The sequence below is a fragment of the Sphaerodactylus townsendi genome, linkage group LG05 (assembly GCF_021028975.2).
Source record: "Sphaerodactylus townsendi isolate TG3544 linkage group LG05, MPM_Stown_v2.3, whole genome shotgun sequence".
In the NCBI taxonomy this organism is placed as follows: Eukaryota; Metazoa; Chordata; class Lepidosauria; order Squamata; family Sphaerodactylidae; genus Sphaerodactylus; species Sphaerodactylus townsendi.
The window spans coordinates 86,624,850-86,650,771 of NC_059429.1; the positions used below are offsets into that span (position 1 = coordinate 86,624,850).

General features: G+C 43.1%; 1 protein-coding gene across 18 annotated transcripts in view; it reads left to right on the forward strand.

Moving 5' to 3' along the window:
* Positions 1-25,922, forward strand: part of NFASC (neurofascin) — a 257,064-nt gene that overhangs the window by 195,502 nt on the left and 35,640 nt on the right. For 2 of the 18 annotated variants that reach the window (XM_048496453.1, XM_048496455.1), the window contains exons 23-24: positions 3,352-3,366; positions 22,548-22,757. The exons of 15 other annotated variants lie outside the window; for them this stretch is intronic. In XM_048496453.1, the coding sequence (XP_048352410.1) occupies positions 3,352-3,366; positions 22,548-22,757 (225 nt within the window). The remainder of the gene's footprint in view (positions 1-3,351; positions 3,367-22,547; positions 22,758-25,922) is intronic. One more of the 18 variants, XM_048496456.1, reaches the window with a different exon arrangement.

A 25,922-nucleotide genomic window follows, 5' to 3' on the forward strand; every position in this document is an offset into this window, starting at 1 on the left:
CATGAACATTAACATCACAAGTTCTATGTGAAATTGGCAAAGCTGATCCATTCATTCCTGCTTTTTTGTATCTCTGCCTGAATGTTACATCACTACTTCAATATGACAAAGAGAAAAAAATTAAAATCCTTTTGATAACGAAGGAGGAGGAGGCAAAGGAGAAAATGACTGAAGGGAGGTTGGGAAACTACAAGAGCATGAATAAGGGTCAGGTGTTTGGTGGGGCAGAGAAATAAAGACTGTTTCAACATGACTGAAGCTGGCTCAGTAATGAATCGAAGAAAAATTGCAGTTAAAGTGCTTCAGAAAACAACAGAGAGAAAATGTTTCCAGAACCAAACTGGGGAGGGGGGATGTGGAATTTAAAGAAAAAAGATATCATTTGGCACCTAGATATGTAACTGACTCATGCGGAAAAGGTTATAGACATGCAGTGATAGGGGCAACTCCAACTGTGGTCTGTCAGTGCAGCTTGCAATGTCACAGAAGCCTTCTTGGAACAAGATATTTGGCAACCCCATTCACAAGCCTTGCTTCCAGTTTGCCTGATGCTGTTCAATAAATGCGTGGTTTGCTTTTACAACTGTGTCTTTGATTTAAGGTTTGATAGATAAGGATCACCCCCCATTTGTTCTTTACTAAGCTCAGCTATCTTCAACTGGCAATTCTCTGAGGGAGTCATCCAGTGTTTGCATAGGGAGAGGGCAGGGATCCTCAAGTTCAGCGCTCATCCAGATTATTGCTGACTTTTGATAAATAACCTCTGTGACAGGACAAGGATCAAAAGAGCCCAAAACTCGCTAGGATGAATGAGTGTGTGTTGCTTTCTGAGTGCAAGGAGGAATGATGCATGGGAGATTGCTTGCCAAAATTATTGGTATATAGGGCAGCCAATCAGCCTGGACAGTCCATTTCCAGAGGTTGCATATGATGGTGCAAGACTCCAGCTGTGCTGGAACTCCTCCCAGGGCTGTCACTGTCTTGGCAGCAGACCTCCTTCAGTGGGATCCAAACCCATGGCCCCTATGACACATGGACACTGCTGAGAGGTTGACAGGAATGGCTTCTGTGAACATGCAGTCCTGTGTTCCCTCATTGCTGCCTTTACATCTGTCTTCCCCATGCCTGGCAAAAGGCTGATCCTCCTTGGATGACGATGCTGTGTGTGACCCCACCTCTTGTGTGGGAGAGATTTGGGGCATTCTGTTAAATCTCTTCTTAGTGAATTACAGAAGCATGTGAATGCTTTGGCTGAAGTAGCCATGTTTCTTTCCCTGTGAGTGCGCCTGGCAAAGAGTATACGTGGTTGCAGGAAGAAACTCAACTCACACCAGCATCTGCAGAGTTCCCCTGTAGGGCTGTTCCTGGTCATGCCATGATCCTCCTCTTAATTGTAGTTGCTGTGTTCCCCTTGTTTCCTCCCTTGCAGTGTTCTGCAAATGGACAGAATCATCCCTGTTGTGAGGGGGGGGGGGGTATGGCCATGTCAGCATGCATTGGTTAGCTGCCTCTGTCTGTCACATGGTTGTAGCAGTTAGCATGCTACTTCATTATTGCTGTGTTGCCATGGGATTAGTATGGACTGTGGTGCAATTGCCACCTTCTCTGCACCTCATTTCCGCTGTATTTCTGCTCTTCTAAGTGAACATCAGGTAACAACTAGCAGCAATAGCATGGGGCCAGTGTCTTACAGTTGGCTGCAAGTTACTTGAAAATTTGCACCACAAGTTGCTGAAAAGGATCTGTGCTTAAAATCCTCTTTGTATCTGCCAGCTGTGTTTTTACATTGGGCTGCAAGAACACATACACATACTGGCTGCAGCTGAATAACCGGCAGGAATGGCATCCACACAACCTGTCCCCACACCACATCCTGTGGTCACTACCTCACCCCCCCAAAAAAAATCTCTTTTCCTTCGCTGTATCAACCACACCAGGGCCCCCACAGCCTTGCAACCCCTTTTAACCTCCCTTTCCTCTTCCATCTATGCCCATGGTATAAAGCTATACTGCAGCTCAGCTGGCAAAGTTAAAAAGCCCTTTAAAGGGCTGAATGGAGAGAAGGAGGAAAGCAGAACCTGACTTACGTTCTCTATCTTGAAGGTGAAGTTTAACTCCTCCTTCACCACACTGTCTGTGTGACCGTATCTACATACATCAGTGTGACTGGATGCTCCACCTGCAACTGCCCCACAGTGTCCACAATGAACCAGAGTTTTTTTTTAAAAAAAATCCAGCTCATCAATGAAAAATACAGGAGCCGTATGAGTCATGTCTGAAATAGGCACAGTGTTGTGTAAATTCTCCTAAATATAGCAATCGCTTCCCACTCGCCACACAGAAAAATCCCTGTGTGAAAATAGTCATCGGTTGTGAGATGATATGATCACATTTGCGTTGAGATTGTACAGTACATTTTGCACAGCTTCATAAGCATAGCTATGACAGTGTTCACAGCAGTGTACAAAAACTATGCTGCTTTTTGCTCACTGTTGTAAGCACTTGCATAGCTGGAACTGCCTCAGTACGGCAACATAGCTGGAGATAAACAAGGATTTTGCGATAATTGCAGTTGCTATGTACCAAGGAGCCCAAGGGAACAGCTATTGGTGGAACCTTCTGAGTAAGATTTTGAAGGCTCTTTAAATAAAAGCTGTGGAGTTCGTCGCTCAGGTAATTAATGAATGGTGTGCTGTCTCCATAAGCATTTAAGCCATTAGGCAATGAACAATAAGCAGCAAAGAATTTCAGATTACACGGTAGAATGTTGATTGAAACACGCCTTGCCAGCCTTTCTTTTTCTCCTATGCACAAAGAGGTGTTTCTAAACAGAAATAAAAGTGTCCCAGCCACAGCTTCCATTTCTCATAAACATCATTTGTGCCAAGGGATCTGAATGAATATTATGGTTGATCTGCCTTGGGTGTTGCCTCCTTTGTCATAGTCAAAAGTATGATGAGCTTGCAAGAAAGTTCAACTAGGGCTGATATTTGCCCTGACATTTAGAAAGCTGCTTTGTCTGAAACCAACAAGCTGTAAAAACCTGCGTTTTGCTGAACTAAGACTTGCAACTGTGCAAATATTTACCTCCCCCCGAAATTAAGTTTTTAAAAATCTGCTGTATGTTTTTCTCTCACATGGGTTTGAATTTCTGTTGTTGCGGAGACTGACTGGGAGTGGCAGTGGAAGACTGAGTGCAAATGCATCTTCTTCTTGATCACAGCCTCAGCCTTCAATGTTTATGTATCGTATTTGTATCGTGCTTTTATATATTCCTGTGTTCTCTTTCCCTTCTTTCCTATACGCTCTTCATGTTTCCTTTCCCTGTATCTGGCACTGCACTCTCTGAAGTTGCTTCAACCTCAGGTACTGTACCAGCTGGCAGAGTTAATAGGCATGGGGCAATGCTGACAATTAGGCTTGTCTCCCGGGACAAGTTGGCACTTTAGAAGCATGTGCCGTGTGAACCCTTTCAATGGGAAAAAAATTGAAAATTATATCCAGTGTCTTCTGTGGAGGAGAACTGGCTCATTGAGATGGTTGAACATAATGCTTGAGCTGCTGCTGTGCATGTGTGCATGATGGGCTTCTGCTGATAGCTTGCTATTGCTGTTTCCTAACAACACTGAGATGTCTCGTCTGTTTGAGCACAGGTGGAACGCGAACAAATGCAGATTTGTGAATGAACCTTGATGTGAATGAACAATTGTTGGAATGCAAAAGGTTCTGGCCTCTATGTCTTTTTGTTCAAAACTGGACTGTTGTCTATGTAAATTGATTCAGTTTCAGTCTGGCCAATGTTTTATTTGTGACTGAGGATCATACAGGCCTTTTAACAATCATAATATTACTCAGCTTATTTATTTTAGTCACATCAATTACAGCACTACTTTGCAGCTGATGTTTTGTTGTTTAAAGTGGAAAAAAAGAATTATCACAAGATTTTTTTCTCTGCATAATAGACACACAAATAGGTGTGTGTGTGTGTGTGTGTGTGTGTGTGTGTGTGTGTGTGTGTGTGTGTGTGTGTGTGTGTGTGTGTGTGTGTGTGTGTGTGTGTGTGTGTGTGTGTGTGTTTGAAAGAATTGGACAATGTGCTCTTTAGTTGCACCCGTGGGAGGTCTTGAAAAAACACAAAAATGTGTTTTGATTAGTATAGTAGATAGATTCAGAAAAATACTGGGTTTAATAATGTTAGCAAATGAAAACTGGATAATATTTTTAAATACTCAAATCTGACATTTTGAGGCATGAAAACATTTGTCTCATACATTGCATATTTTAAAGTTAATAGTTGCCTTTTAATGTAGCACATTTTCTATTTATGTGGAACTCAGTAGACCAAGACTTGCTGTCTTTCATACCTCTTCAGTTGAGCATAAAGAGGAAGGGAGCAATACTGGACCAGCCATCCCCATTCCTGAACACCATGCTATATAGGTAGAATGCTCCTTTTCTACTTGTTGTATGGGCATAGTCTTTCTCTGTGCCATTGAGAGCCCTACTGTAGGCTGATCTCCCCAGTCATTCATAACAAAATCAATATGCTTCACCTGGATGCTTGGAAGCCAGAGGGGCAGAGACAGCAGGTGCAATCTGGTTACCTTCCCATGGTTGTTGTCTGAAGGGAGTGATAAACTGAAAAGTCAGGCTTTGGTAAACCAGCTAAAAGAACTTATATGGCAGAGATAAATTGTCCTACCTAATATGAACATACCTGACCTAGAAGGATGTCAATCTAATACTGTTTGTAATCAAATGATTAGTGTTTATGAGTGTGCTGCAATTCTTAATAAATAAGTTCATGAATAGGTAGCGGGTGGTTGCTAACAGCCAGTGGACATTTACATACATATCATTTTCAAAGGGCCCTTTACTCCTTTTCCAGGCTGTGTTTATCACTGCACTTGTGAAACCTTTGATTTGCATTAGGACCTGATAAAGTATATCAATTAGGATTTTAACAGAATGCTGGTTTTAAAATGTTATGTCTGTTATGTCTCCCTCTCTTGTACTATTTCTGTAAGGAGTGTGTAATGTTTCTCTTTAAGAGAAGTTTCTTGCTTCACAGTAGAACTGAGACCAGTCCATAACAGTGCATAACAGTGACCAGTTCAAGCTTCTTCTCCAAAGGAAAGGTAGTGGATGTTTGAGTTTTATCTTAAAACCTTAGGAGAGGCTCATACCATTCTCCATGGAACAACCAGAGAAAGCATCTGCTGATTTCCATAGAGTGTAAATTGCTATATAGATTACTAACCATTAGCCCCATCTGGGGGCAGGGGGGAGAGAGAGCTTGGGGGCACAGCGTGGCCTCTCACCAGCGCATTTGCAGTTCCACCGGTGCAGGAAGCAAATGCGCCAGTGTCCGGCTTCCCCTCTGCTCCATGGCAACAACACTCAGACATTGGGGCCACAGTAAAGCAACACTGGACGGCATCATGGAGGGCAGGCCGGGAAATAACCAGGGGTGAAGCTGATATTAGTCAGCTTCCACCCAGGCTTTTGGACTGGGAGCACAGCGCCTGAATTCTAAATGACATAAATCCATTTAGCCCTATGGAAGGCTTTCTGGTAGCATTTTTTTAAAATTTCCCTGTCTCCCTGTGCTGCTGGAAAGCCCTCTGGGGGTGGCAGGGTGGTGCAGCAGTGGTGATGTCCCCAGCCATTTTGGGCTGGGGATGGGGCTGCCTATCTATTAAAACAAGAACTTTGTTGAAAAGAAAAAGTATAGATGTCAGCTGGAAGATGGTATGTTATTTGTCTCTTTCTTCCATATGTACAAATGGGAGATAAATTATTTTAGCAATCGGAGTACAAACTGACAAGGAAAGAAAATTGAGATGATTAGTTCTTCACCAGGACCATATTTCAATGCTCATATTTGTTGTTCATTCAAGTTGGCACTATCATATCACTTACTGAATGACTGTATCTATGTATCTTTTGCAGTCATTAGATTTGGAGCAAATTAGTGGGTTGTTTCTCTTTCAGTTTCTTCCTGTTGTCAAAGGAATAAACCTCTTGGAAATAGGTCTGGCTCTCCATCAGAGTTCATAAAATATTAACCCAGCCCTTCCAAAGCCTACTTGCACTATAGGCACATTCAAGGAAAGCTGTTGTTGTAATCTAGCAACCCATTAGAATTTTCTCTGAATAATTAAAAATAATAGAATGAGTGCAATGTGTCATGTGGTTCCATAGCCCAGAGAAAATGTGGTGTTTCAGACCTACATCACTGCTTAAAAAAGAAAAAGCTGATGATGGTGAAATTTTGAAATGACATTAATGCCATACAGTCATTTATATAGACTAATCAGAGCTATCTTTTGGTAAGGGAAGGAATGGACTACTCACTTGAATGTTTCCCCACTGGGAAAATATTTCAATCTGCCCCGACATTCATCCTTAGGCCTTAAGTTGTTGTAGTGATGATAGTGTTTCTAGTTCAAAGAATAGGACAGATAACTTATGAATGCTATCTAGTAGTTTATCTAAGGATTATGGTCATCTCACTAGCAAAAAGTATTGTCCCCCATGTGCTGTTGTTTAGTATTCCTATTTTGACTGTGCATCAAATGTGAGTTATGTTCAAGTAGTCCTTGGTATTCTTGCCATCACACCAGGTAGCCCAATCCAAAGCCTGAGGCAGCCAGGGACAGCCAGGCGCAGGAAGGCAGGGGAAACGGGAAAAAACCATCACCAAAAAGGTGGTGTAACTCTAAGCCCCAGGCTGCAGCATGGAAGTCAACTAACATCAGCCCCACACATGGAAATGCTCTGGCCTGTCCCCCTTGCTCTGGCATCCAATCAAATGCCAGCATTTATTTCTAGTCGCCCCAATTTCTGGGTTTTGTTGCCGCAGACATGAGGGGCAGCCAGTTGCCATGCCTTTGCCTCCTCTGTCAGCAGAAGAGCCCTTGTTCCAGCACAGGGGGCAAATGCTTTGATGCAGCTGCCCATGCTGGCTGCACTATGAGCCCCCTCCCCATGGAATTGTCTCTAACAGAATCACCTCTTCTGTGAAAAATATACGCCTTTTAAAGAAAGAATTTTTGAAAGAGGTATAGGACATTTAAGACTTGTATGCAGGATTTATCTTTCATAATGAGTAACTTCATATTTTAAAAACAAATTATGTTTCATTTCAGAAAACTGCAAGAGAAGTTCTGTTTGCAAGACAGATCTTTGCCCGTTCCTTCTTACTGTAATACCCTTTGCCTCTGCCCAGTCATTTCAGGAGATCAGGATTTTAGCAAATGGTATGGAATGTGGATCTAACCAATGATTACAGTACTGCAAACATCTTAGCTCATCCCTGGTCTGCCTAGGTTTTAGATCAAATCTGTATCAGGAAATCTAGAGTCAAAATGAAACTAAAAACTATATGCTTACATATTAAATACATAATTTTTTAAAAAATCTAAATATTTTTCCAGAATTTTATCATTGCCAGGTTTTTTAAATAAATATCTACATTCTAGAATTATCCTACTATCCAAGTTACAGAACATACCATTTAGTAAAACATAGCACCACTATTCTTCGTGCTGCTCAGAGAATGAAAATACACATCCTTTGTATGACAGTGAACGCAAGTAGAGCGCCTTACCCTGGGGAAAATAATTACTTAGAGGATTTTGCAGTCGCATTTACTTTTAGCTAATCATCTAGCAAGCCACACATCTGTTATGTGCCTCAATCTGTTTTAGCTGAGTTCTGGTGTCCTAGCCACTGGCCATAGCAATAAACTGCAGCCATCTTATTCCATAGCTGTTAGAAGAGCCTGTGGCTAAGCTGTCTTCAGTTGTCTTAAATCAAAGCAATTGCAGTTACAGATTAGAGTGCTACCTTCTCAACAATATTAATCCTTGCTGAACGGTAGATAGTGTACAGTAACAGTTAGGGTCAAGGAACAGTTATCTTTCTTTATAATCTGCCTAGCCAATTGACCCTTTAACAAGAAATTTAGAGAGGAGCAGTGTTCAGACTTTCAGAATTCCACAGACACAGTGGTGCCTGTAATCAGATATAGGGTTGGGTCCAGATTAAATGGGCAATAAAACCTGTTTAAAATTCATAAAAGCTATTAAAATTTTAAAAACCTGTTTAAAAATCCATATTACAGGAAGGGGGAAACCATCTCTTCAGCCAAAGGCAAGGTAAAATATGTGTGTCTTTACCAATTTTCTAAATTCATACAAAGATACTTGATGCACTTCAGTTCCATAATCACTGAAAAAGTTGTATCTCAGGTCTACCTTTTTTACCACTGAAGGTGGTACCACCAGAAGGGCTTCATCTGCTGATCTTAGGGCACGGGCTGGTCGATATGGGAGAAGGTGTCCCTTCAGATATTTGAGGCCCAAACTGTGTTAGGCTTTATAAGTGGAAGATAACACCTTGAATTTTGCTTGGTAGTAAATTGGCAGCCAGAGCAGTTCTTCTAAGACTGATAACAATGTGCATCTAGCCAGCAGTACCCATTAGCAGTTCTGCTGCCATGTTCTGCACTAGCTGCTGCTTCTGAACCGTTCTCAAGGGCAGCCCGTGTCCAATATGGAGGTTACCAGCACATGAGTTACTGTAGCCAGATCGTCACCATCCAGAAGGGATTGTAGCTGGCAAACCAGCCTGAGGTGGGGATAGGTACTTTTGATCACCACATCCACCTGAGCTTCAAGTGTCATATCAGAGTCCAGGAACACCCACAGATTTTGCACCTGTCCCTTCCAGGACAATGCAGCACCATCAAGTACAGGATGTCTCCTTACTTCACGAACCTGAGACCCACTGACACACAACACCTCCATCTTGTCTGGGTTTGGCTTTAATTTATTTGCCCTTATCCAGCCCCTTACTGCCTCCAAGCACCTAACAAGAATGTTGACTGCCTCTCTGATTCAGATGGTATGGAGAGATATCTCCAGATCTTCTGACAACCTCCCCAGCGGCTTCATATAGAAGTTGCTGGGCAACGAGTTGAGTGATATACCAGCAGCAAACCTGTTCTGTCTCTATGACCCAACAGCAAGAACAAACCCTCAAATTCATCCATCACACAGACAGGCTGCCTGACAAGAGGGATGGAGGTTTTATGGATTACATCCCTTCCCGACTGGTCTGGAACAGTGCTGTACTGGTCCCACTCTGGTCCCACTCATGAGGCTGGTTACACGCTGGATTTGGTCTTTGGGTCAGGGGTTGATATGGTCGTATCCTCTATTGATAGAGTCCCATGGTCCGATCATTATGCCCTGAAGATTTGGATGGACTTGCCTCACCACCCCTGTCTAGGCGATGGGCTGATTTATGCCCACCCGTGGAGACTTATGGATCCAATTGGATTCCTGAATGCTTTGCGGGATCCTGAACCCACCGGCACACTCGATGGGCAGGTAGAGGACTGGAATTCCTGGCTCTCTGATGCCATTGAGGTTGTTGCTCCCCGGCGTCCTCTGCGCCCCCATGCTCGACAGGCTCCATGGTACACTGAGGAGCTGCGTCAGATGAAACGGGGGCTCAGACAACTAGAGTGAGTGTGGAGGAAATCTCATGACGAAGCTGCGTGAGCATCTTATAGGACATTTATGAAAGCCTATGAGATGGCGACGGAGGCGAAGAGAGTTTTCTTTTCCTCCTCTCTCGCATCTGCTAGCTCCCGCCCGGCACAATTGTTTCGCATAATTTGGTCCTTAACCCCCTTATCAGAGGGTTCTACAAACCATCAATTGGCTATTAGCTGTGAGGCTTTTTTTGAGTTTTTTTGCAGATAAAATCACATCACTCTGCCAGGACCTTCCTGCCACTTTGGCTACAATTAGTGAACTGGAGGCTCCCTTGCCGTCTTCTGTGTCTGCTTCAGGCCCTCAAGGCTGCTTTCCCTGCTCTCCTGGGTCAGCTGTTGACAGGGCCTTGGCTGCTGTTAGACCTACTACCTGTCCTCTGGATCCGTGCCCCTCCTGGCTTATTAAAATCTGCTGGGAGGAGCTGCAACACCACCTGTTGAAGATCATCAATGACTCTTGAGCAAGGAGTCTTTCCGGGTGGGTTGAAGGAGGCGGTGGTCCAGCCACTCTTGAAAAGACCATCGTTAGATCCTGGCGATCTGGCCAATTACCGACCCATTTCGAATCTTTCATTTCTGGGGAAGATAATTGAGAGAGTGGTGTTGGAGCAGCTTCACGGTTTCCTGGATGACACATCGGCTTTTGATCCCTTCCAGTCCAGCTTCCGTGCTGGGCATGGGACGGAGACTGTTCTTGTCGCTGTCACAGATATGCTCCGTATGCAACTCGACCAAGGCGGATCGGCGCTGCTGGTGTTATTAGATCTCACCATAGCGTTTGATGCGGTAGACCACGATCTTTTGACCCACCACCTGGCCGTCTCCGGGGTTCGGGGCGTTGTCCTTCAGTGGATTGTCTTGTTCATCCGGAGTCAGAGTCAGCAAGTGTGGTATGGAGATCAAGCTTCCCGGAAGTGCCCGCTTCATTGTGGTGTACCTCACGGGGCGCTGTTATCCCCACTATTATTTAACATCTATATGCAACCCCTTGCTCAGTTGGTATGGAGCTTTGGGCTGATCTGTCACCAGTATGCTGATGACACTCAGCTCATTCTGTTGATGGAGGGGGGAGCAGCCGCCGCCCCTGCGGCTCTACAGCATTGTTTGGAGGTGATCGCTGGTTGGTTGAAGCAGAGCAGGTTAAAGCTTAATCCATCGAAGACAGAGATCCTTTGGCTTGGTTGGGGGGGAGGTTGGGAACTTCCAGCCACCGGAGTGGGAGGGGGTCTCATTGGCGCCGACCTCCTCCATCTGCACTCTGGGGGTCCACCTAGATTCGTCTCTTTCAATGGAGACCCAGGTGGCCCATATAACCCGGACTGCTTTTTTCCATCTTTGTCAGGCCCAGCGGTTGGTTCCCTTCCTCTCCAATGTGGACCTAGCCACTGTGATCCATGCAACGGTCACCTCCAGGCTAGACTATTGTAACTCGCTTTACACAGGCCTTCCCTTGCATCTGATCTGGAAGTTAAAACTGGTTCAACATGCAGCGGCTCGCCTGCTTACAGGGGGTGCCTTTCGAGATCACATTCAGCCTGTGCTGCACTGCCTGCATTGGCTTCCAGTTGAATTCCAAATCATCTTCAAGGTGTGATGTTGTACACCGCCCAGAGCCCTCCAGGGATGGGGCGATATACCAAATTGAATAAATAATAATAATAACAATACTGAGTAACCTGGGGGCAAAGTTGGGCAAGATCAGGCCATCCCAGCTCCACTATCCAGGTCTCAATAATGCACAGCAGGTCAGCTCTCTCATCCGGGATCCAGTCATGAATGTTTTATTCTGGGAATGAACTGGTGTTATAATAGTTTCGGTTTTATTCTTGACAGTTTTAATTCAGAAGATTTTATCCTTGGTATGTTGTTTACTTGTAGTTACAGGATATGTCTTTTAATGGGTGTTACAATAGTTTCAGTTTTATTTTGGACAACTTTAATTCAGAAGATTTTATCCTTGGTTATGTAGTTTATTTGTAGTTACGGAACTTTTATTTTATATATTGATTGTGATGGCCTATGGCTAATGCAATAAATCCTACTAATACTTCTGGTTTTATTCTGGATTAACCTGGCATTCAGTAGTAGCACTCCCAGAGTTGTAGCCTGCTGACAGGCATCCCCAAATATTTCTGGGTGGGAAGCAGACCAGAAGGGGTGATAGGTTTAATACGTCTCTTAATCAATCAATCTCTACTTCCTTGATGCCATGTCTCTCTTTGCTCATCATCCCAGTGATGGTGGCCCCCATGCCCATTTCTCCGCCCTACCCTGTGTAGGCATATTATTCCCCCTTCCCCCCCAAATACATGAATCACTTAAAAAACTTACAATTATAAACAAGCTAAAAACAGCACTTAAGTAGTGATTGTCAGGAAGCTTGCCCTAAGGCAAGTCTTCCAGTTTCCCAAACTCCTGGGTTGTCCCAAGGAGGTGGTTTTGGTACAGACACAACCTCCCTGCAAGACAGCATGACAAATGGGTTCGTTAAAGCAGGAAGAACATGAGAGAGCTTAAATTCAGAGATTTATTGCAGGCAAGAAATCACAAATATTAAATTCAGGTAAAACAAAAGAATACTCTAGCCCTATTTTTAGGGTGCTAGCTAACAGACCTTCTCCAACCACAAGACAAAAGAACAGGCTCCACTGGAAAGTTCATAGGCTACAGACTGCCAGCCCAGGCATTCAGCTATGTTGCAGACAGTTCTCCATCTGCAACAGTTGCACCTACTCCACTCCCATACCTGCAAAACTGCTACTTTTCATCTATATAACCAATCCCATTTTTTCTATCAGGTGTTTTACTTTATTAAACACATTATCTCTTTGCCTAAAGCTAAATTATTGACAGCTGGTTCTTTGCCCTTTGTTTTACACAGATATTTTTATCAGTTTAAATTTTAATTTTCAAGAAGATATTTCTTTCTTGACAGCGATCTATCCAATCAAACCCCTCCCACAGCCCAAGAAACTGGATCAGAGGGGGTTGCCCTCACCCTTGTTCTCCCCTGAAGGGGGGTTGCCCCTTCAGTGACAGCCTGCCACAGGCACCCCTTTCTGTATATTGCCCTAGCAGCAGCTGATCTGAGGGGTCAGGTGTTAATTGCAGAGTTGCCTTAAAGGGCCCAGTCCTGCAAAGAGCACCACCTCTTTTGCATCCAGTAATCCCAGTGGTGCTGAGCAAAAGCAGGAGCCAAGAAAGGTCTAGGTATCTTTCCTACTGGACACAGCTGATACAAATTTCCCTCCTCTGGCCAGGTGAGGTGTCTAGCAAAATGGGGGAAGCAGGAAAGTTTAATTGTGGTCCAGCCCATAGGTTTAAACAAATGCCAGGTTATTGGTGTAAAGTTTTGCTTTGATAGAGGTAAGCCCAAGGTTTCAGTTGATAATAGCCTGAAAACCAAGCTCATGTTCAGCAGCTGAAAATCAGCATCTGGGAATTACAGGCCTTAACATGTAGTCCTTGGTCATGCTTGTCAGTTGGGGTCTTACATGGCAAAATGACCTCAATAACTACACTGCAGTCTTTTATGTAACATGTGCAAATTGATACCTTGTTGGGATGAGGTTGAAAATTAGATCATCCATTTTAATGTGCTTACAGTTTAATATGGGTAGAGAAAGTTTCAAGAGGAACAGAATCCTCATTACATGGCATCGCTTATGACTAAAGTGTTGCTGTTTCCAGCACTGCACTCCTTGCCTGCACATCACATTTGATAGATGTCCCAAGGTCCATCACCCCTCACAGTGTGCCTTTGTAACTCATGAGAGGCAATGAGGCTCTGCTTCCAAATCAAAGAGTTCCCTTTATCTTTAGGCCTGCAGCACTGTCTCATTATGGGGTTACATTTCAAATGAGAAAATATTCCCCATTTGCCCTTATGAATCTATCAGCTGAGCTTGTCTCTAGCACACGTTTTGTATTCAGATACAAATGAGGATATACTTGTATGTCATAATAGGCATCAGGGGAGGATAAGGCCTAAGCCTATCAAATGCATGGCGTACCCCCTACTCTTTGGTGACATCCTGTGGTCCTCCATCTGGACCTTTGCTTTTTCCGCCCTTTATTTTGCTATTGCCACAGTGGGGAATTCCCCAGCATGTGCTAATATGATTTTATGTCTTTCCAGTCATGAGGTCATAGGATTCAATGTTAATCTACTCCTATAGCAGAGTGGGTTGATTCTTTTGATACAGTAAACCTTCAACTAGTGTATCTGCAGCATTGCCATGCAATGCAATTACGCTATCTTGAAGTGCTCATTCTAGTGGATCCTATTGTTCTATTTTCACTTTTTGTACAGAAACTGTCACTGCTTTTGAGAGGTGCAATTCCGGTTGGCATCAAATACACAGCAGCACCTTAGGGAATAGAGGTAACAGTATGTCAGCAGCAAGGCCCTTCTAATGATGGCGGTTTTACAGTTTGAAGCACTGTCATTAAATCAGCATTACTCAGGCACCAAATGCGAAGCCAGCTGGGATATATTTAAAGGCAAACCCACCCAGACAAAATTTCAGACCTGAACCTTATTATGCATTTTCACTGTGTGTTAAGAAAAGCAGCTTCATTAAGACTAAGTTCTTCCTTTAGAAAAATAATGTAGAAGTATGTCACTGTATCTACAAATTCAGTTAGTTCTACAAGTTGGTCTATACATGGTGTTTGTTGCAGTCTCTCAGTATCAGCTTCATCCATTCCCTTATTGTTACATGCTTCTCATAGAAATTGTTTCATTGGATGCATGCCACCAGATGCAAGTACATCTAAAAGGGACATGAATCCTCTCTCTCAGATGTATTGACAGTAATCCCTGTAGTAAATATTTCTAAACTAAATATTTCTAAATATTTCTAAGCAGAATTCATGCCATGGAAAGCTGGTGGCATCTATTTGAGTATCAGGTGTGTGTTTTGCGACACTAAGTAGAACCTTTGGTAAGAATCAGGACCTTATCTGTAGTAAACAGGTCAGGCTAATGCAGCGATGGCGAACCTTTTCGAGACAGAGTACCCAAACTGCAACCCAGAACCCACCTATTTATCACAAAGTGCCAACACGGCAATTTAACCTGAATACTGAGGTTTTAGTTGTTTGAAAAGGCACACGTTTTGTTTGTTCAACTCCTCGAGTAGCAGCAGCCGCCAGCCTGCTCCAGCCTCCAGCAGGTCCTGCATTCACCCGCAACTATGCCCTGCGCTGCTCCAGCATCTCCGCCCCACCCCCCTGCCTCTGCCCCACACCCTCGAGCAGGGGCCAGCCTGCTCTAGCCTCCAGCAAGTCCCACTTGCGCAGCTCTGCACCTCTCTAGCATCTCCGCCTCCTCTGCCTCTGCCCCCCCCTTGGGCAGCAGCCACACAGAGCACAGGCATCAGGCCCACCAGCGAAGTCTTCCCTCCTTGCAGTGGTGCGCACACGTTGTGCCCAGCAGCCCAGGCAAGCCTAGATGTGTGGGGGGGGGGATTTTCTGCCCCCCCCCGACATGACGAACTCTGTGCGCACGTGCCCACAGAGAGGGCTATGAGTGCCACCTCTGGCACGCGTGCCATAGGTTCGCCATCACTGGGCTAATGGCACCTACTTATGTAACTATTTGCACTGTTAAGCCCCAGTCCATACTGGCAATTCTATACGTGTTTGACAGGGAACATATAAGCTCAAGACTCACTCCCATGCATTGTGCATGTTTAATTTATGCACCAAGGATATATGCAACCTGGTCCCCGGTGTGTCTCTAAAATCATGCTTTGACTTCTTTGAAAGTCTACAGGTATGCACCAGTCCTCAGGGTCTCTTTAACAGTCATTTACGTACCTTGCAGATTATTACCTCATCACTCTTTCTGATACTGTCTGAAGTGCTTTGCTGAAGTGCTGAGGAACCCTGAAGTTCATTGCAATATACATGTGAGCAACTAGTTTACTACATCTCAAAATATACCCATCTGCCACATCTAAACAAGACTGAGCTGATTTAAAATAATTTTGACCAGTGCACATGAGAACGTGTTTAGTTGTTGAGATTATGTGTAGATCGTATTACTGATAAACATATTTGAGCTGTTATTGTACGTCTTTCTCTTTGTAGGCAAAGCCAGACCATTAACCCTTTGTTGATGCTAATAAGCATGATGATCCCTTATCTGCCAAAGAGTGGAAGGATTCTGAGAGGTAGTTGAAGTCCAGCTTTTGTCAGCCTTTCTTAGTCTGTTTTGTTTGTTTCAACTCACATGGAATAGAACAGTGATGGTGAACCTTTTTGAGACAGAGTGCCCAAACTGCAACCCAAAACCCACATTTATCACAAAGTGCCAACACGGCAATTTAACCTGAATACTGAGGTTTTAGTTAAGAAAAATGGTTGGCTCTGAGGCGTGTGTTACTCGGGAGTAAGCTTGGTGGTAGTTGTTGGCTTTGCTTTGAAGCCAGCAACCGAGCTTACTCCCAGGTAAAGGATCGTGCTTTAGTTTTTTGCATGAAAATCAGTGGGGTTTAACAGCACTTAACAGGATTACCTATACTGCTTTCCCAAAACTAGGTCTTAGGTTTAATGCTAATAATCAAGCCCAGCAGCCCAGGCCAGTCTAGATGGGGGGAGCAATTCCCCCCGCCACATGGTGAACTCTGTTTGTGCGTGCCCACAGAGAGGGTTCTGAGTGCCACCTCTGGCACCCGTGCCATAGGTTCACCATCACTGGAATAGAACCACTCCTCCTATAAGAACATCACTATTGAAAAGAGTCACTTTCTTCATTCTTTTACAGAATTCCATGGCAGGTGAAAGTCAAATAGTGTCCAGGTATTTAAACAGAAAAATTTAAGCAGTGATTGGATAGGTGAGCTTTGGGATCAGAATTTATTAACAAACTAACAAATCTGGCAGTATTTCTTAAGGCTCGATAAAGGATTGTGAACAGTTCTTTCAATGCAAGAAGTAAATTGTATCAAATGTAGAAAGCTATTATCTATTCCAGCTCACGGCACTATGAACAATTTAGCCTTGAAAGTGCCTGAGCAAACTGCTGCAGCTATTGACTGAATCAATCAGATTTTTAAAATGATCCCCCTTGCACAGAGACATGCACACCAATTGTCTCTAAAGCATACATGCTGGGATTCATCCACCTTTAGTCTTGGTCTTATGTTCTCTATTTATGTTTTGCTGTTCACCAATCTGAGCCCTCCGGGGGAGGGCGGTATATAAATATAACCAATTAAATAAATAAACAAACAAACAAACAAACAAACAAATAAATAAATATGAACTCTGAATATATGTTGCACTTTCTTTGAATTTTACTCCAGTGTTGTTTCAAATTGTTTACTCCAGTGTTGTGTCATAGTATATCACCCTCACTATTTAGAGTACTTGACAGCTTGGCTGCAATTGTTGTGCTTTTGCATGATGCTGTGGAATGCTGTTGTCGTGCCACTATGTCTGCTGTGCTATACTAAAGTGGATATGCATTTGCTGTTAAAATATTATAGTGCAGATGATAATACTGGTTTGTATTCTTGTTGAAAAGAAAAGCAGCAGGAAAATGAGCTGTGTGGCTTGACAGTTTTTTTCCATCTCAGATGTCAGGGCTTTTCTACCAAAAAAGAATGCCAGATTCTTGTATGTGCGTGCCTTTCTATGCTTTATTATAAGCTGTTCATCTATATGTTTTTGTTCAGGCTGTTTCAAAGGCAAACTGCCATATGTACCTCTGCCTCTGCAAGTTCTGCTGGGGGGACCTTGTGGGTCTTCAGCAGCAGGAGAGCCATCTGTAGTCAAGCTAGCTTTTGTGATTATCATAAGTGTATTTAATTAATCCTTCAACCAAATCCTTTCTTGTGATAGGAATCCATGGATGGTGGTGCTTTTATTTAACGGAGCTGCCTTTTTTCAATCCTCACTCTGCCACATAATTTTTTTTCATGAATGTAGATGGGAAATAAAAGGATACAATAGTTTTAAGACAGCCCATTACATATGTGTGTGTGTGTGATGGTGGCAAGACTTAAGAAATTGCACTCAAATCTGTGCTGTGTTGTGACTAGAAGACACACTTAAGGCAGAATCTATGCCCATTTGTGGAGGATGGGAGACAATTTCTCTCTTGATTGTGGGAGATCTCGTACTTAATCAATGAAAGTGTCTATAAATCATTACAATGAAAGGCTGCCTTTAATCACCCCCTTTTCATTAAATATGGAAGTGTAGATTGCTCCTTGTAATAAAACACCAGATCCAAAACAGCTTGGAAAACGAAATGAAGTCTATGTCAGATCCAGGTTTGCAGATTTCAAGAGAGACCTATCAATTTCATTTGCCTGTTCCCATGGTTTTAAGAAAAGTAGACAGTTTTTAAGGTCTGTAACCTACTAGCTTGGATACAGACCAGAAGTAAAAGCCAGCTTTTGTTTCATCAATTTGAGGCAAGGAGAAATTGAACTGATGTCTCTCTAAAGAATTGTTGAAAGCTTTCATAGCCAGAATCAACTGGCTGTTGTGGGTTTTCTGGGCTATGTGGCTGTGATCTGGTAGCTTTTGCTCCCAATGCTTCACCTGCATGTATGGCTGGCATCATCAGAGGTTTCTGATGCCTCTGAAGATGCCAGCCATAGATGCAGGCAAAACGTTATGAGCAAAAACTGCCAGACCACAGCCACATAGTCCAGAAAACCCACAACAGCCATATCCCAAGAAATTTTACTTATTGTCAGCTCTACCAGTTAAACACTGATCAGTCTTTAAAGTCTGTAATTAAAGCTTTGGTTTATCCATCTTCTCTGATTAATTGATGGGCAGCCCAATCCAGAGCTCTGGGGTGGCCAGGGATGGTGCAGCTGCGACACCATGCTGCCGCCTCCAGAGGGCTTTTTGGCAGTGTGGGAAGGCAATAAACCAAAAAACCCCTCCCTTCTTCCGAAAAGCCCTCCATTGGGCTCAATGTACTTACACCACTCAACAGAATGGTGTAAGTCCATGACCTAGGCCACCACGTTCCGTTTCTGAAGGCAGTGCTGCGGTGGAAGCTGACAAAAGTCAGCTCCATCCCCTACCACACCTTCAGAACACTTCCTGTACACCAGTGATGGGGTGCTTACACAGTGCTCAGCACCATGTTGGACTGTCTGGGAGGCTGCTGTGGCCATCCACCAGTAAATTTGCCCCTCCGCCAGGGTTAGTGCCCTGGGGAAGAGCATTTCCACCAGCGTAGGGCCCCATCACCTCCACAATTCCTTTGCCCCCCCCCCTAGATTAGGCCATAAAGCAGTAATCCTAAGAAAGTCTACACATAAGTAAATCCCATAAGGAAAGGCTACACATAAGGAAAGGTTTAATTTCATCACATTATGAGTATGAAGAAACTAATATAGTTTTTCAAAATCATAAAATGCTGCACTACTGGGTCTCCTCAAGCCCAACTTAACATGATAGTGAACTTGTGGGCATCGTGAGTTTGCCATCATGTTTCGTTGGGCTCCAAGCAAGGTATGTTGCTGGCACTTCTTGAGAAGCTGTGAGTATTGCTATTTTTTTCCTAATTAAAAAAATGAAAAGAGTAGGAGTGTATGGATTGAAAAAGGTGGGATTTGTTTGGCAAGAGCAAATTTTGTTCACATTTCACAAGCAAGACTTTTCAGTGAGATTCTGTCTAGAGGGCAATATAACAAAGTCATCAAGGCTAGAATAGTTTTATTATCCAGGAGGGTCCTTTTTCATCAAACAGCTCTTGCCTTAACCCAGACCAGCTTATTTCTCCCCAAGTTTACTAAGAGGCAGCCGATTTCCTATGTTGTCAGCCAAAAGCGTCGTTCTCATTCCCGTTCATATTCTTTAAGGATTCTAGTCGTAACCCTGAACAGAGTGCAGAGAAGGCTAAAAGCTGCCTTAAATTCCACTTTCAGCTGGTGATGCCAAAAATGTGTAAAACACATAAAAAAGAGCATGCAGTCCCCAGTTTCATGGCAGGAAGGTGAACTGAAACTGTAATGTTCTACATCACAAAGCCATTATTAGAAATATATTTCCCATTATATTCTTATAGTAGTAAAAACATATCCCTGCCTCCTGTTTATTTTTACAACTAACACAGAATAAGAGATGTAGAGGACCAGTCTTCATTTTTGTTTTATTTTATATCTCATTGGAATGAAATTATTTGGAAATTGCAAGGTCTGGAACTGGTGTGGTGAGCACTTCCTCCTGTTCTTGCAGAGCTTAAGACAAGTTAATGTGATTTGCAGCAAACTCTACTGGCAAAGAACTGTTCACTGAGAAATGTTCGAGCTCCAGTTCAGGGTGTGCAACCATTTAATTTAATTTTGCTTTGCCCGCTCCATGACAAATTGGATCATTCTATTCTGTTAAAAGTTTTTAAATCTAATTGTCAATTTTAAAGAAGACTGTTACTTAAGAGAAAATTCTGCTTGTTTAAAGACAGGATTTATCATTGCCGGTTGTCCATTTAGCACAATGTCTTTCCTACAAAAATAGGAAAATGCTAAGGTGACAGAGATAAGATAATTTTTCTTCTCCCATCTCCCCACGGTTAGAACCCTAAACTGAACTGCTTCTGTTTATCAGGGCACTCCTTTTTTCAGCAATATACTAGGCACGTGCAGAAAGTACCGCTAGGCAGTTAAAAAAGGCATATTGGCAGTGCTGTGCAGACAAGGCAAAGTATGTTTGCTCTGTTTTGGTTTCCAAGCTGAAGGAGGACTGGATATGTTTTTTGGAGCGTCCATATGACATCCTCCTCTAGGTTCTCCTGTTTCCAGATTTTTCCCTGCTTTGCTACAATCTGCATGGAATAATGCTGCCCAAGAAGCATTTACCTTTTCTCGTTCCTGAGCATCCCACCCACACTGATGCTATCTTCCATCTGTCAGAGTCTTAAGACCATAGTGTGAGTTGGATCCTTGATCTTTTTGGCTCTCCCTAAGAAAGTTGATTTCCAGGGTCACAAGATCTATGAGTGAAGTAATAGCCACATGGGTTAAAAAGGAGAGTGGGGAAATTGTGCCCATCCTCTTCCATCAGCTCCAGTCATGCAGGATTTTTTGCCCCTTTCCTCCTCTCCACTGTAACCTCCTATCCCATGTGGCGAGTATTGCCAGGACCCAAAATGGTTGCTAGGGCTTGGGGAACCTTGGGAAGATCAGTAATGGTCAACACCTTCTGCTGACAAATGGTGGGGTGCAACCCTGCATTTTACCAAGAAATTAAGGAATGTATAGGTTCTCTGTGTTGCACTTAAACAGAACTCTCTCGCCTATCCTATTTTTCTTCCCTATCCATTGTAATCTGCCTAGAGATAACTTCTCTCTACCCAAAACCAGAATGACATGGTATTCATCCTGCCTCAGATTTTCTGGATAATATTATCCATCAGCAAAAGTGACCTCTGAATTACTCATGTTGTGTAGATCTTTAGAACAGTTTATTTGACTAATTTGCAAAGAACTGAAATGGCCAGTCCTGAAACGTTCAGTTCTTAGTAGCCAGCAACAAAGTGTAGCTAATTAAGCTTTCCCTGCCTGAGTCATAGGTGTCATTTTCAATTGCTAGAAATGCTAACATAAGTAAAAATGGAACACACTAGCTTTCTTTTACCAATGTGATAAATAAAAGGGAGTACTTTGTTTTATGTGATTGATGTTACCTAAAATAAATCTGGGCATTCTAGCTTTCTTTATTTTAAGAGGGAGTCGCATGACGTAGTGGTTAAATGCTTGCACTGACACTCCCATGGTCAGGAGTCCGAGCCCCCTGTGGGTCAGATATCCCGGCAGCTGGCTCATGGTCAACTCAGCCATCCATCCATTCCTTGGTCAGTAAATGAGTACGTCTAGCACATAGCTAGGGGGTAAAGAATAGCCAAGGAAAGCATTGGGAAACTACCCCACAAAAACGGCTTGCCTATGAAATCACTGCTTACAGTGGTACCCCAGGGTCGAACACGACTGAAAGGGAAACTTTTTTATTATTATTTATTTAAGGGGACCATCAGGTGTACAGTTAACTAATATGAAAATGTTTTAAAAGTTAATTTATACTGTTATACGTTGTCCTTGAGGGTGTCCTAAATACAGTACTTCAGATATGTTTGAAATTACAGAAGAATCTGTGATCATATTTCCAAACTTGCAGGAGTGTATTAATTTTCAGTCTTCTGACAAGCACCTTACAGTCTTCTACAATAGCTGTTTGTTAAAGTTGGTAGTTTTTAAATTTTTGGAAGCCACTTAAGGATTCATTCATGCTGATTGCACTTGTCTTTCTCAAAACAATAAATGGCTGTTACAGTTTTTCATAGCATTCCACACTGCTGTGCTGTTCATTGTTCCACATTCTTGGAGCTTCCCATTTCAGCATGCTGATCAAAAAGTTTACTTGCTGTATTAACAAGTGGCTTAATTTTGAGAAGTTGAACCTGTTCTTATGTCTTCCTGCAGAGCATTTGGTTCCTTTTGTTTTTCAATCTGGTTGTGCCCATCTTTGCAGTTCACAGAGCTTTGATTATCCCTGTTCTCTTGCAAGAACCAACACAATCGGTTGAGTCACTGAATAGATCTAAAAGCAGTGAATAAATCTAAAAGCAAACAGCATGCTTGTAGGCAGTTATTGGCTTTGGTTGAGGTATTCAACTTCCTGTTGCTTTTCTTCATGTTTGCTCTGTGCTTGCCTGCCAAGCTTTTTGCATGAACCTTTTATATGACAGATTCCAAGCCTCTCCCACACTTGCCCACTCTGTAGCATAGCTATTTCTAGTGACAGTCTACCAAGGGAAGAAAGTGAAAATTGGAGCTTTGTTCTTTTTGCAGTGTACTTGGATAGTTTAATTCACAATTTGTGTGTGTGTATGTCTTGATTCGCTTTGCCTTCTCTCACACACGTATTTAGCTTCAGGGTGTGGCAAAGTCAAAGGAGTAAACATGCAAATACCTCTCAAAATGCAGTTTTCGCATCTCCCTCCCAGCTCCAACACAGTGGCCTTCGACAATAGTTGATCAAACTACCACTGCAACTGTGGCCCCCACCACAGAGGCCACCACCATCACCACCACCACTGAAGCTACAACCACTACTAAAGAAGCAGCTACCACCATAGAAGCTACAACTGCTGTGGAAACAACAACCATCACCACAATTGTTGCTAGCACTATAGCTATTGCAACAGATGATTCTGGTATTGCACTTTCCTTTCTATTAGCTATCTAATCCATACCTAGATCTTTTTCAAACACTTAATGTCATTCATTAAGGCTTAACATCGAAATGTGAATGCCTTTTTAAACCATACAGTAATATTGGAATTGCTTAGCAAATGAAATACTTAGACTGCATACTCCCTAGGTAGTTGCTTTGCCGTGACTCTTCAGAAAGGCCATCTGCCTTAAAAGCCAGCTACTGCCATCTATAACTATCTTGAAGTTAGTTGTAGAAGACATTACTATTAGCATCTATACTTAGATTGCCCCAGAGTATCTAGTTTGATAACTGCCTAAGTCCCCATTTTCATGATGTCCTATATATGTGACCAATCAGTAAATATTGAGTGGCACAAATTGTATTTTATTAATGCGATCCGTCTCATGCAGTAGTACTGACATGGATGTCAAAATAGTATCGACTTTGTATTGTCGAAGGCTTTCACGGTTGGAATCACTGAGGTGCTGTGTGGTTTCTGGGCTATATGGCCATGTTCTCTCCTGACGTTTTGCCTGCATCTGTGGCTGGCAGATCCTCTGAAGATGCCAGCCACAGATGCAAGCGAAACGCCAGGAGAGAATGCTGCTAGAACACGGCCATACAGCCCAGAAACCACACAGAACCTCAGTATCAACTTGCTATATATATGTAGCTCATTATTATCTGTGGCCCCCAAATTATTTTTCTCTCACCAGGGCGCATATAATATATTTAATAACTTTTCCAAAAGAGCCCCTGTAGGCATGCACAGGACTTCTAACCAGACCAATCCCTGAACGGTTTCTTGCTGCCCCAGATTGCATGGGTATTAGATTAAAATAAGGAGCACTGTGGTCAGCAGGAAGGGAGCAGGGAATGTGATTCTTTGGATCCCAGTTTTCATTGGCATTCATTCAAGGACAGAAAATTTAGCAGTAGCACTATATCAAGCTGCAACATTGAAGAAAAAGAAGCTTTAATCAAAATCAAGTGAAATGCCAATTGAAAATGCTGTATCTTTCACTAAAAAAAGAGAGAAAAGAAATAGGGGTGCCTGTTTCAGTTCTGGAGAGCTCTATCCCCTTGTAGAGTCTAAAACAGACTAGAACAGATGTTTTCAGTGGACTAAGAAGCTCTGGTCCGCAAAATCAGTAATGTGACAAAATCAGTAATGTGATTAACTCAGTCAGAGTCCCATGGGGCTAGGGCGGAATACAAATCCAATAAATAAATAAATAAATACTTAATTATGGGGCATGATGCCCTTCATGTGAGAAATTCCAGGAGAAAAAAGGCTAAGCTGTATAAGATCTTTGTAATCAAGGAACAGCTGTGGATTTTTAATAATGAATTGCAAGGGCATTCTGAAGTGACATGCATATCCTAGGGTGCTCTCTGGTTAATAAACTGGGCTACCCAGCACTAAATACTGCAACTGTTGATTTAGCACAGAAAACAAACTAGGGCCCTTTCCACACGGGCCAAAAACAGCGCCCTAGGGACAGCAAAAACGCCGTCCCTAGGGAGCTGCTCACATGGGGGGTGCTGCTGCATTGCAGCAGCGCCACCCTCGCTCCAACCTCGCTCCCCGAGCGAGGTTTTCCGGAAACAGTGGCTTCCAGCCGCTGCCGTGCGAATGGCAGCGGCTGGAAGGTGCCATCCCCCCCTTTCCCGAACGCCTTACCTTCCCTCCGACCTTCCGGTGCGTCGTCCAGGCCTGGGGACATGCCCCCCCCGCCCTGCGACTCCAGAGCTGTCGCGCAGGGCAGGGGGGCATGTCCCCTGGCCTGGGCGATGCACCAGAAGGTCGGAGGGAAGGGAAGGAGTTTGGGCAACAGCACAGTGATGTGCCGTCTTCCCAGCCCCTACTGGGACCGTTCGTGCAAACGGCCCCAGGGGGGTGCGTTGGCGTCGTATACGCCGACACCCCCCCGCGAGTGTGGCCGTGCGGAAACAGCGTAGGGGGTTTTTTTGGTGGGGAGGCCACTGACCGCCACTAACATTTACAGAGATTGGCCTGATGTTCCTTTCACTGTATTAGATAATAATTATAATAATTAATAATAGTATCTTTATAGAACTATTGAATATAGAAAGAATTTAAAATACCTTATTTGAGTCATCCTTACAATAGCCCTGTAAGAGGTCAGAAGGTTACCATACATATTGGTTCCATTCAGGAAACACAATAAACCTTGATTTAATGAAGCCCTGGTTAGTTGTGATGCTCAAATAGACATGGCTAGTCATGACTGTACCAGGAATTCAACCAAGAATGTGTAGCTGATGAGTACCAAGTATGGTTTGTTGTGAAGTCTGAATTCTCACATCACAATTTTTTGTAATTACACCACCTGGTTGTTGAGATGCCATTATAGGGAGGATATATCTTCCTTCACTGACAGGCAGAACAGAGGCAAGAAATTTATGTTTATGGGTTTGTTATTTACATCTGATGGTTCAACGTAGTTTGTTGTGCAAACCAAACTTTATCACGGCATTGTAATGCAGCCATTGTAGATAAGGAAGGGCAGTTGGAGGTTGAGAGATACCAGCAAAACTAAGATTACCCAGTGAGTTTATAGCAAAGGAAAAAATTGACCTATGAATTTCTCTGGCTTTGTGTAGCCAGCTGCTTAAGTTTTTAAATAACGAGAATCCTCAGTAAGTGCAGTAATCAGCAAAACTATTATAAGAAGCTCCTCTGCAAGTATGGATCAATTTTGCCTGGCTCCTAGCATGCAGCAACTGACTTTGTGTGCATCCAAACATTTACCTTAAGTGGGCAAAATAATCTTCTAAAAAGTCCCCAACACAACAGGATTTTTCTTCAAATTTATTTTTAAAATTCAAAGCTGAGATGCTGACTGTGGATGCATTATACAAAGAATGCAAAGTGTCCCTGAAGCTGATGTGATAAATCTTGATTACTTAAGAAAAAGTTGCCTATGGTATTCTTGGGTATAACATCTTGTTGTACTTCTAATGTATTTAATAAGGCAGCTATGTCATGATTTGCAATAATTTCTTGCTAACACACATAAAAGATAAAGCAGACCCTTCTAGTTCTTGATTGTACTTGTCTTCACAACTCTTCCATGTACAGAAACTTATGGACATCAGTTGCAGTGTTCATGTGTAGGCTAAGCATAGGTATACAAAC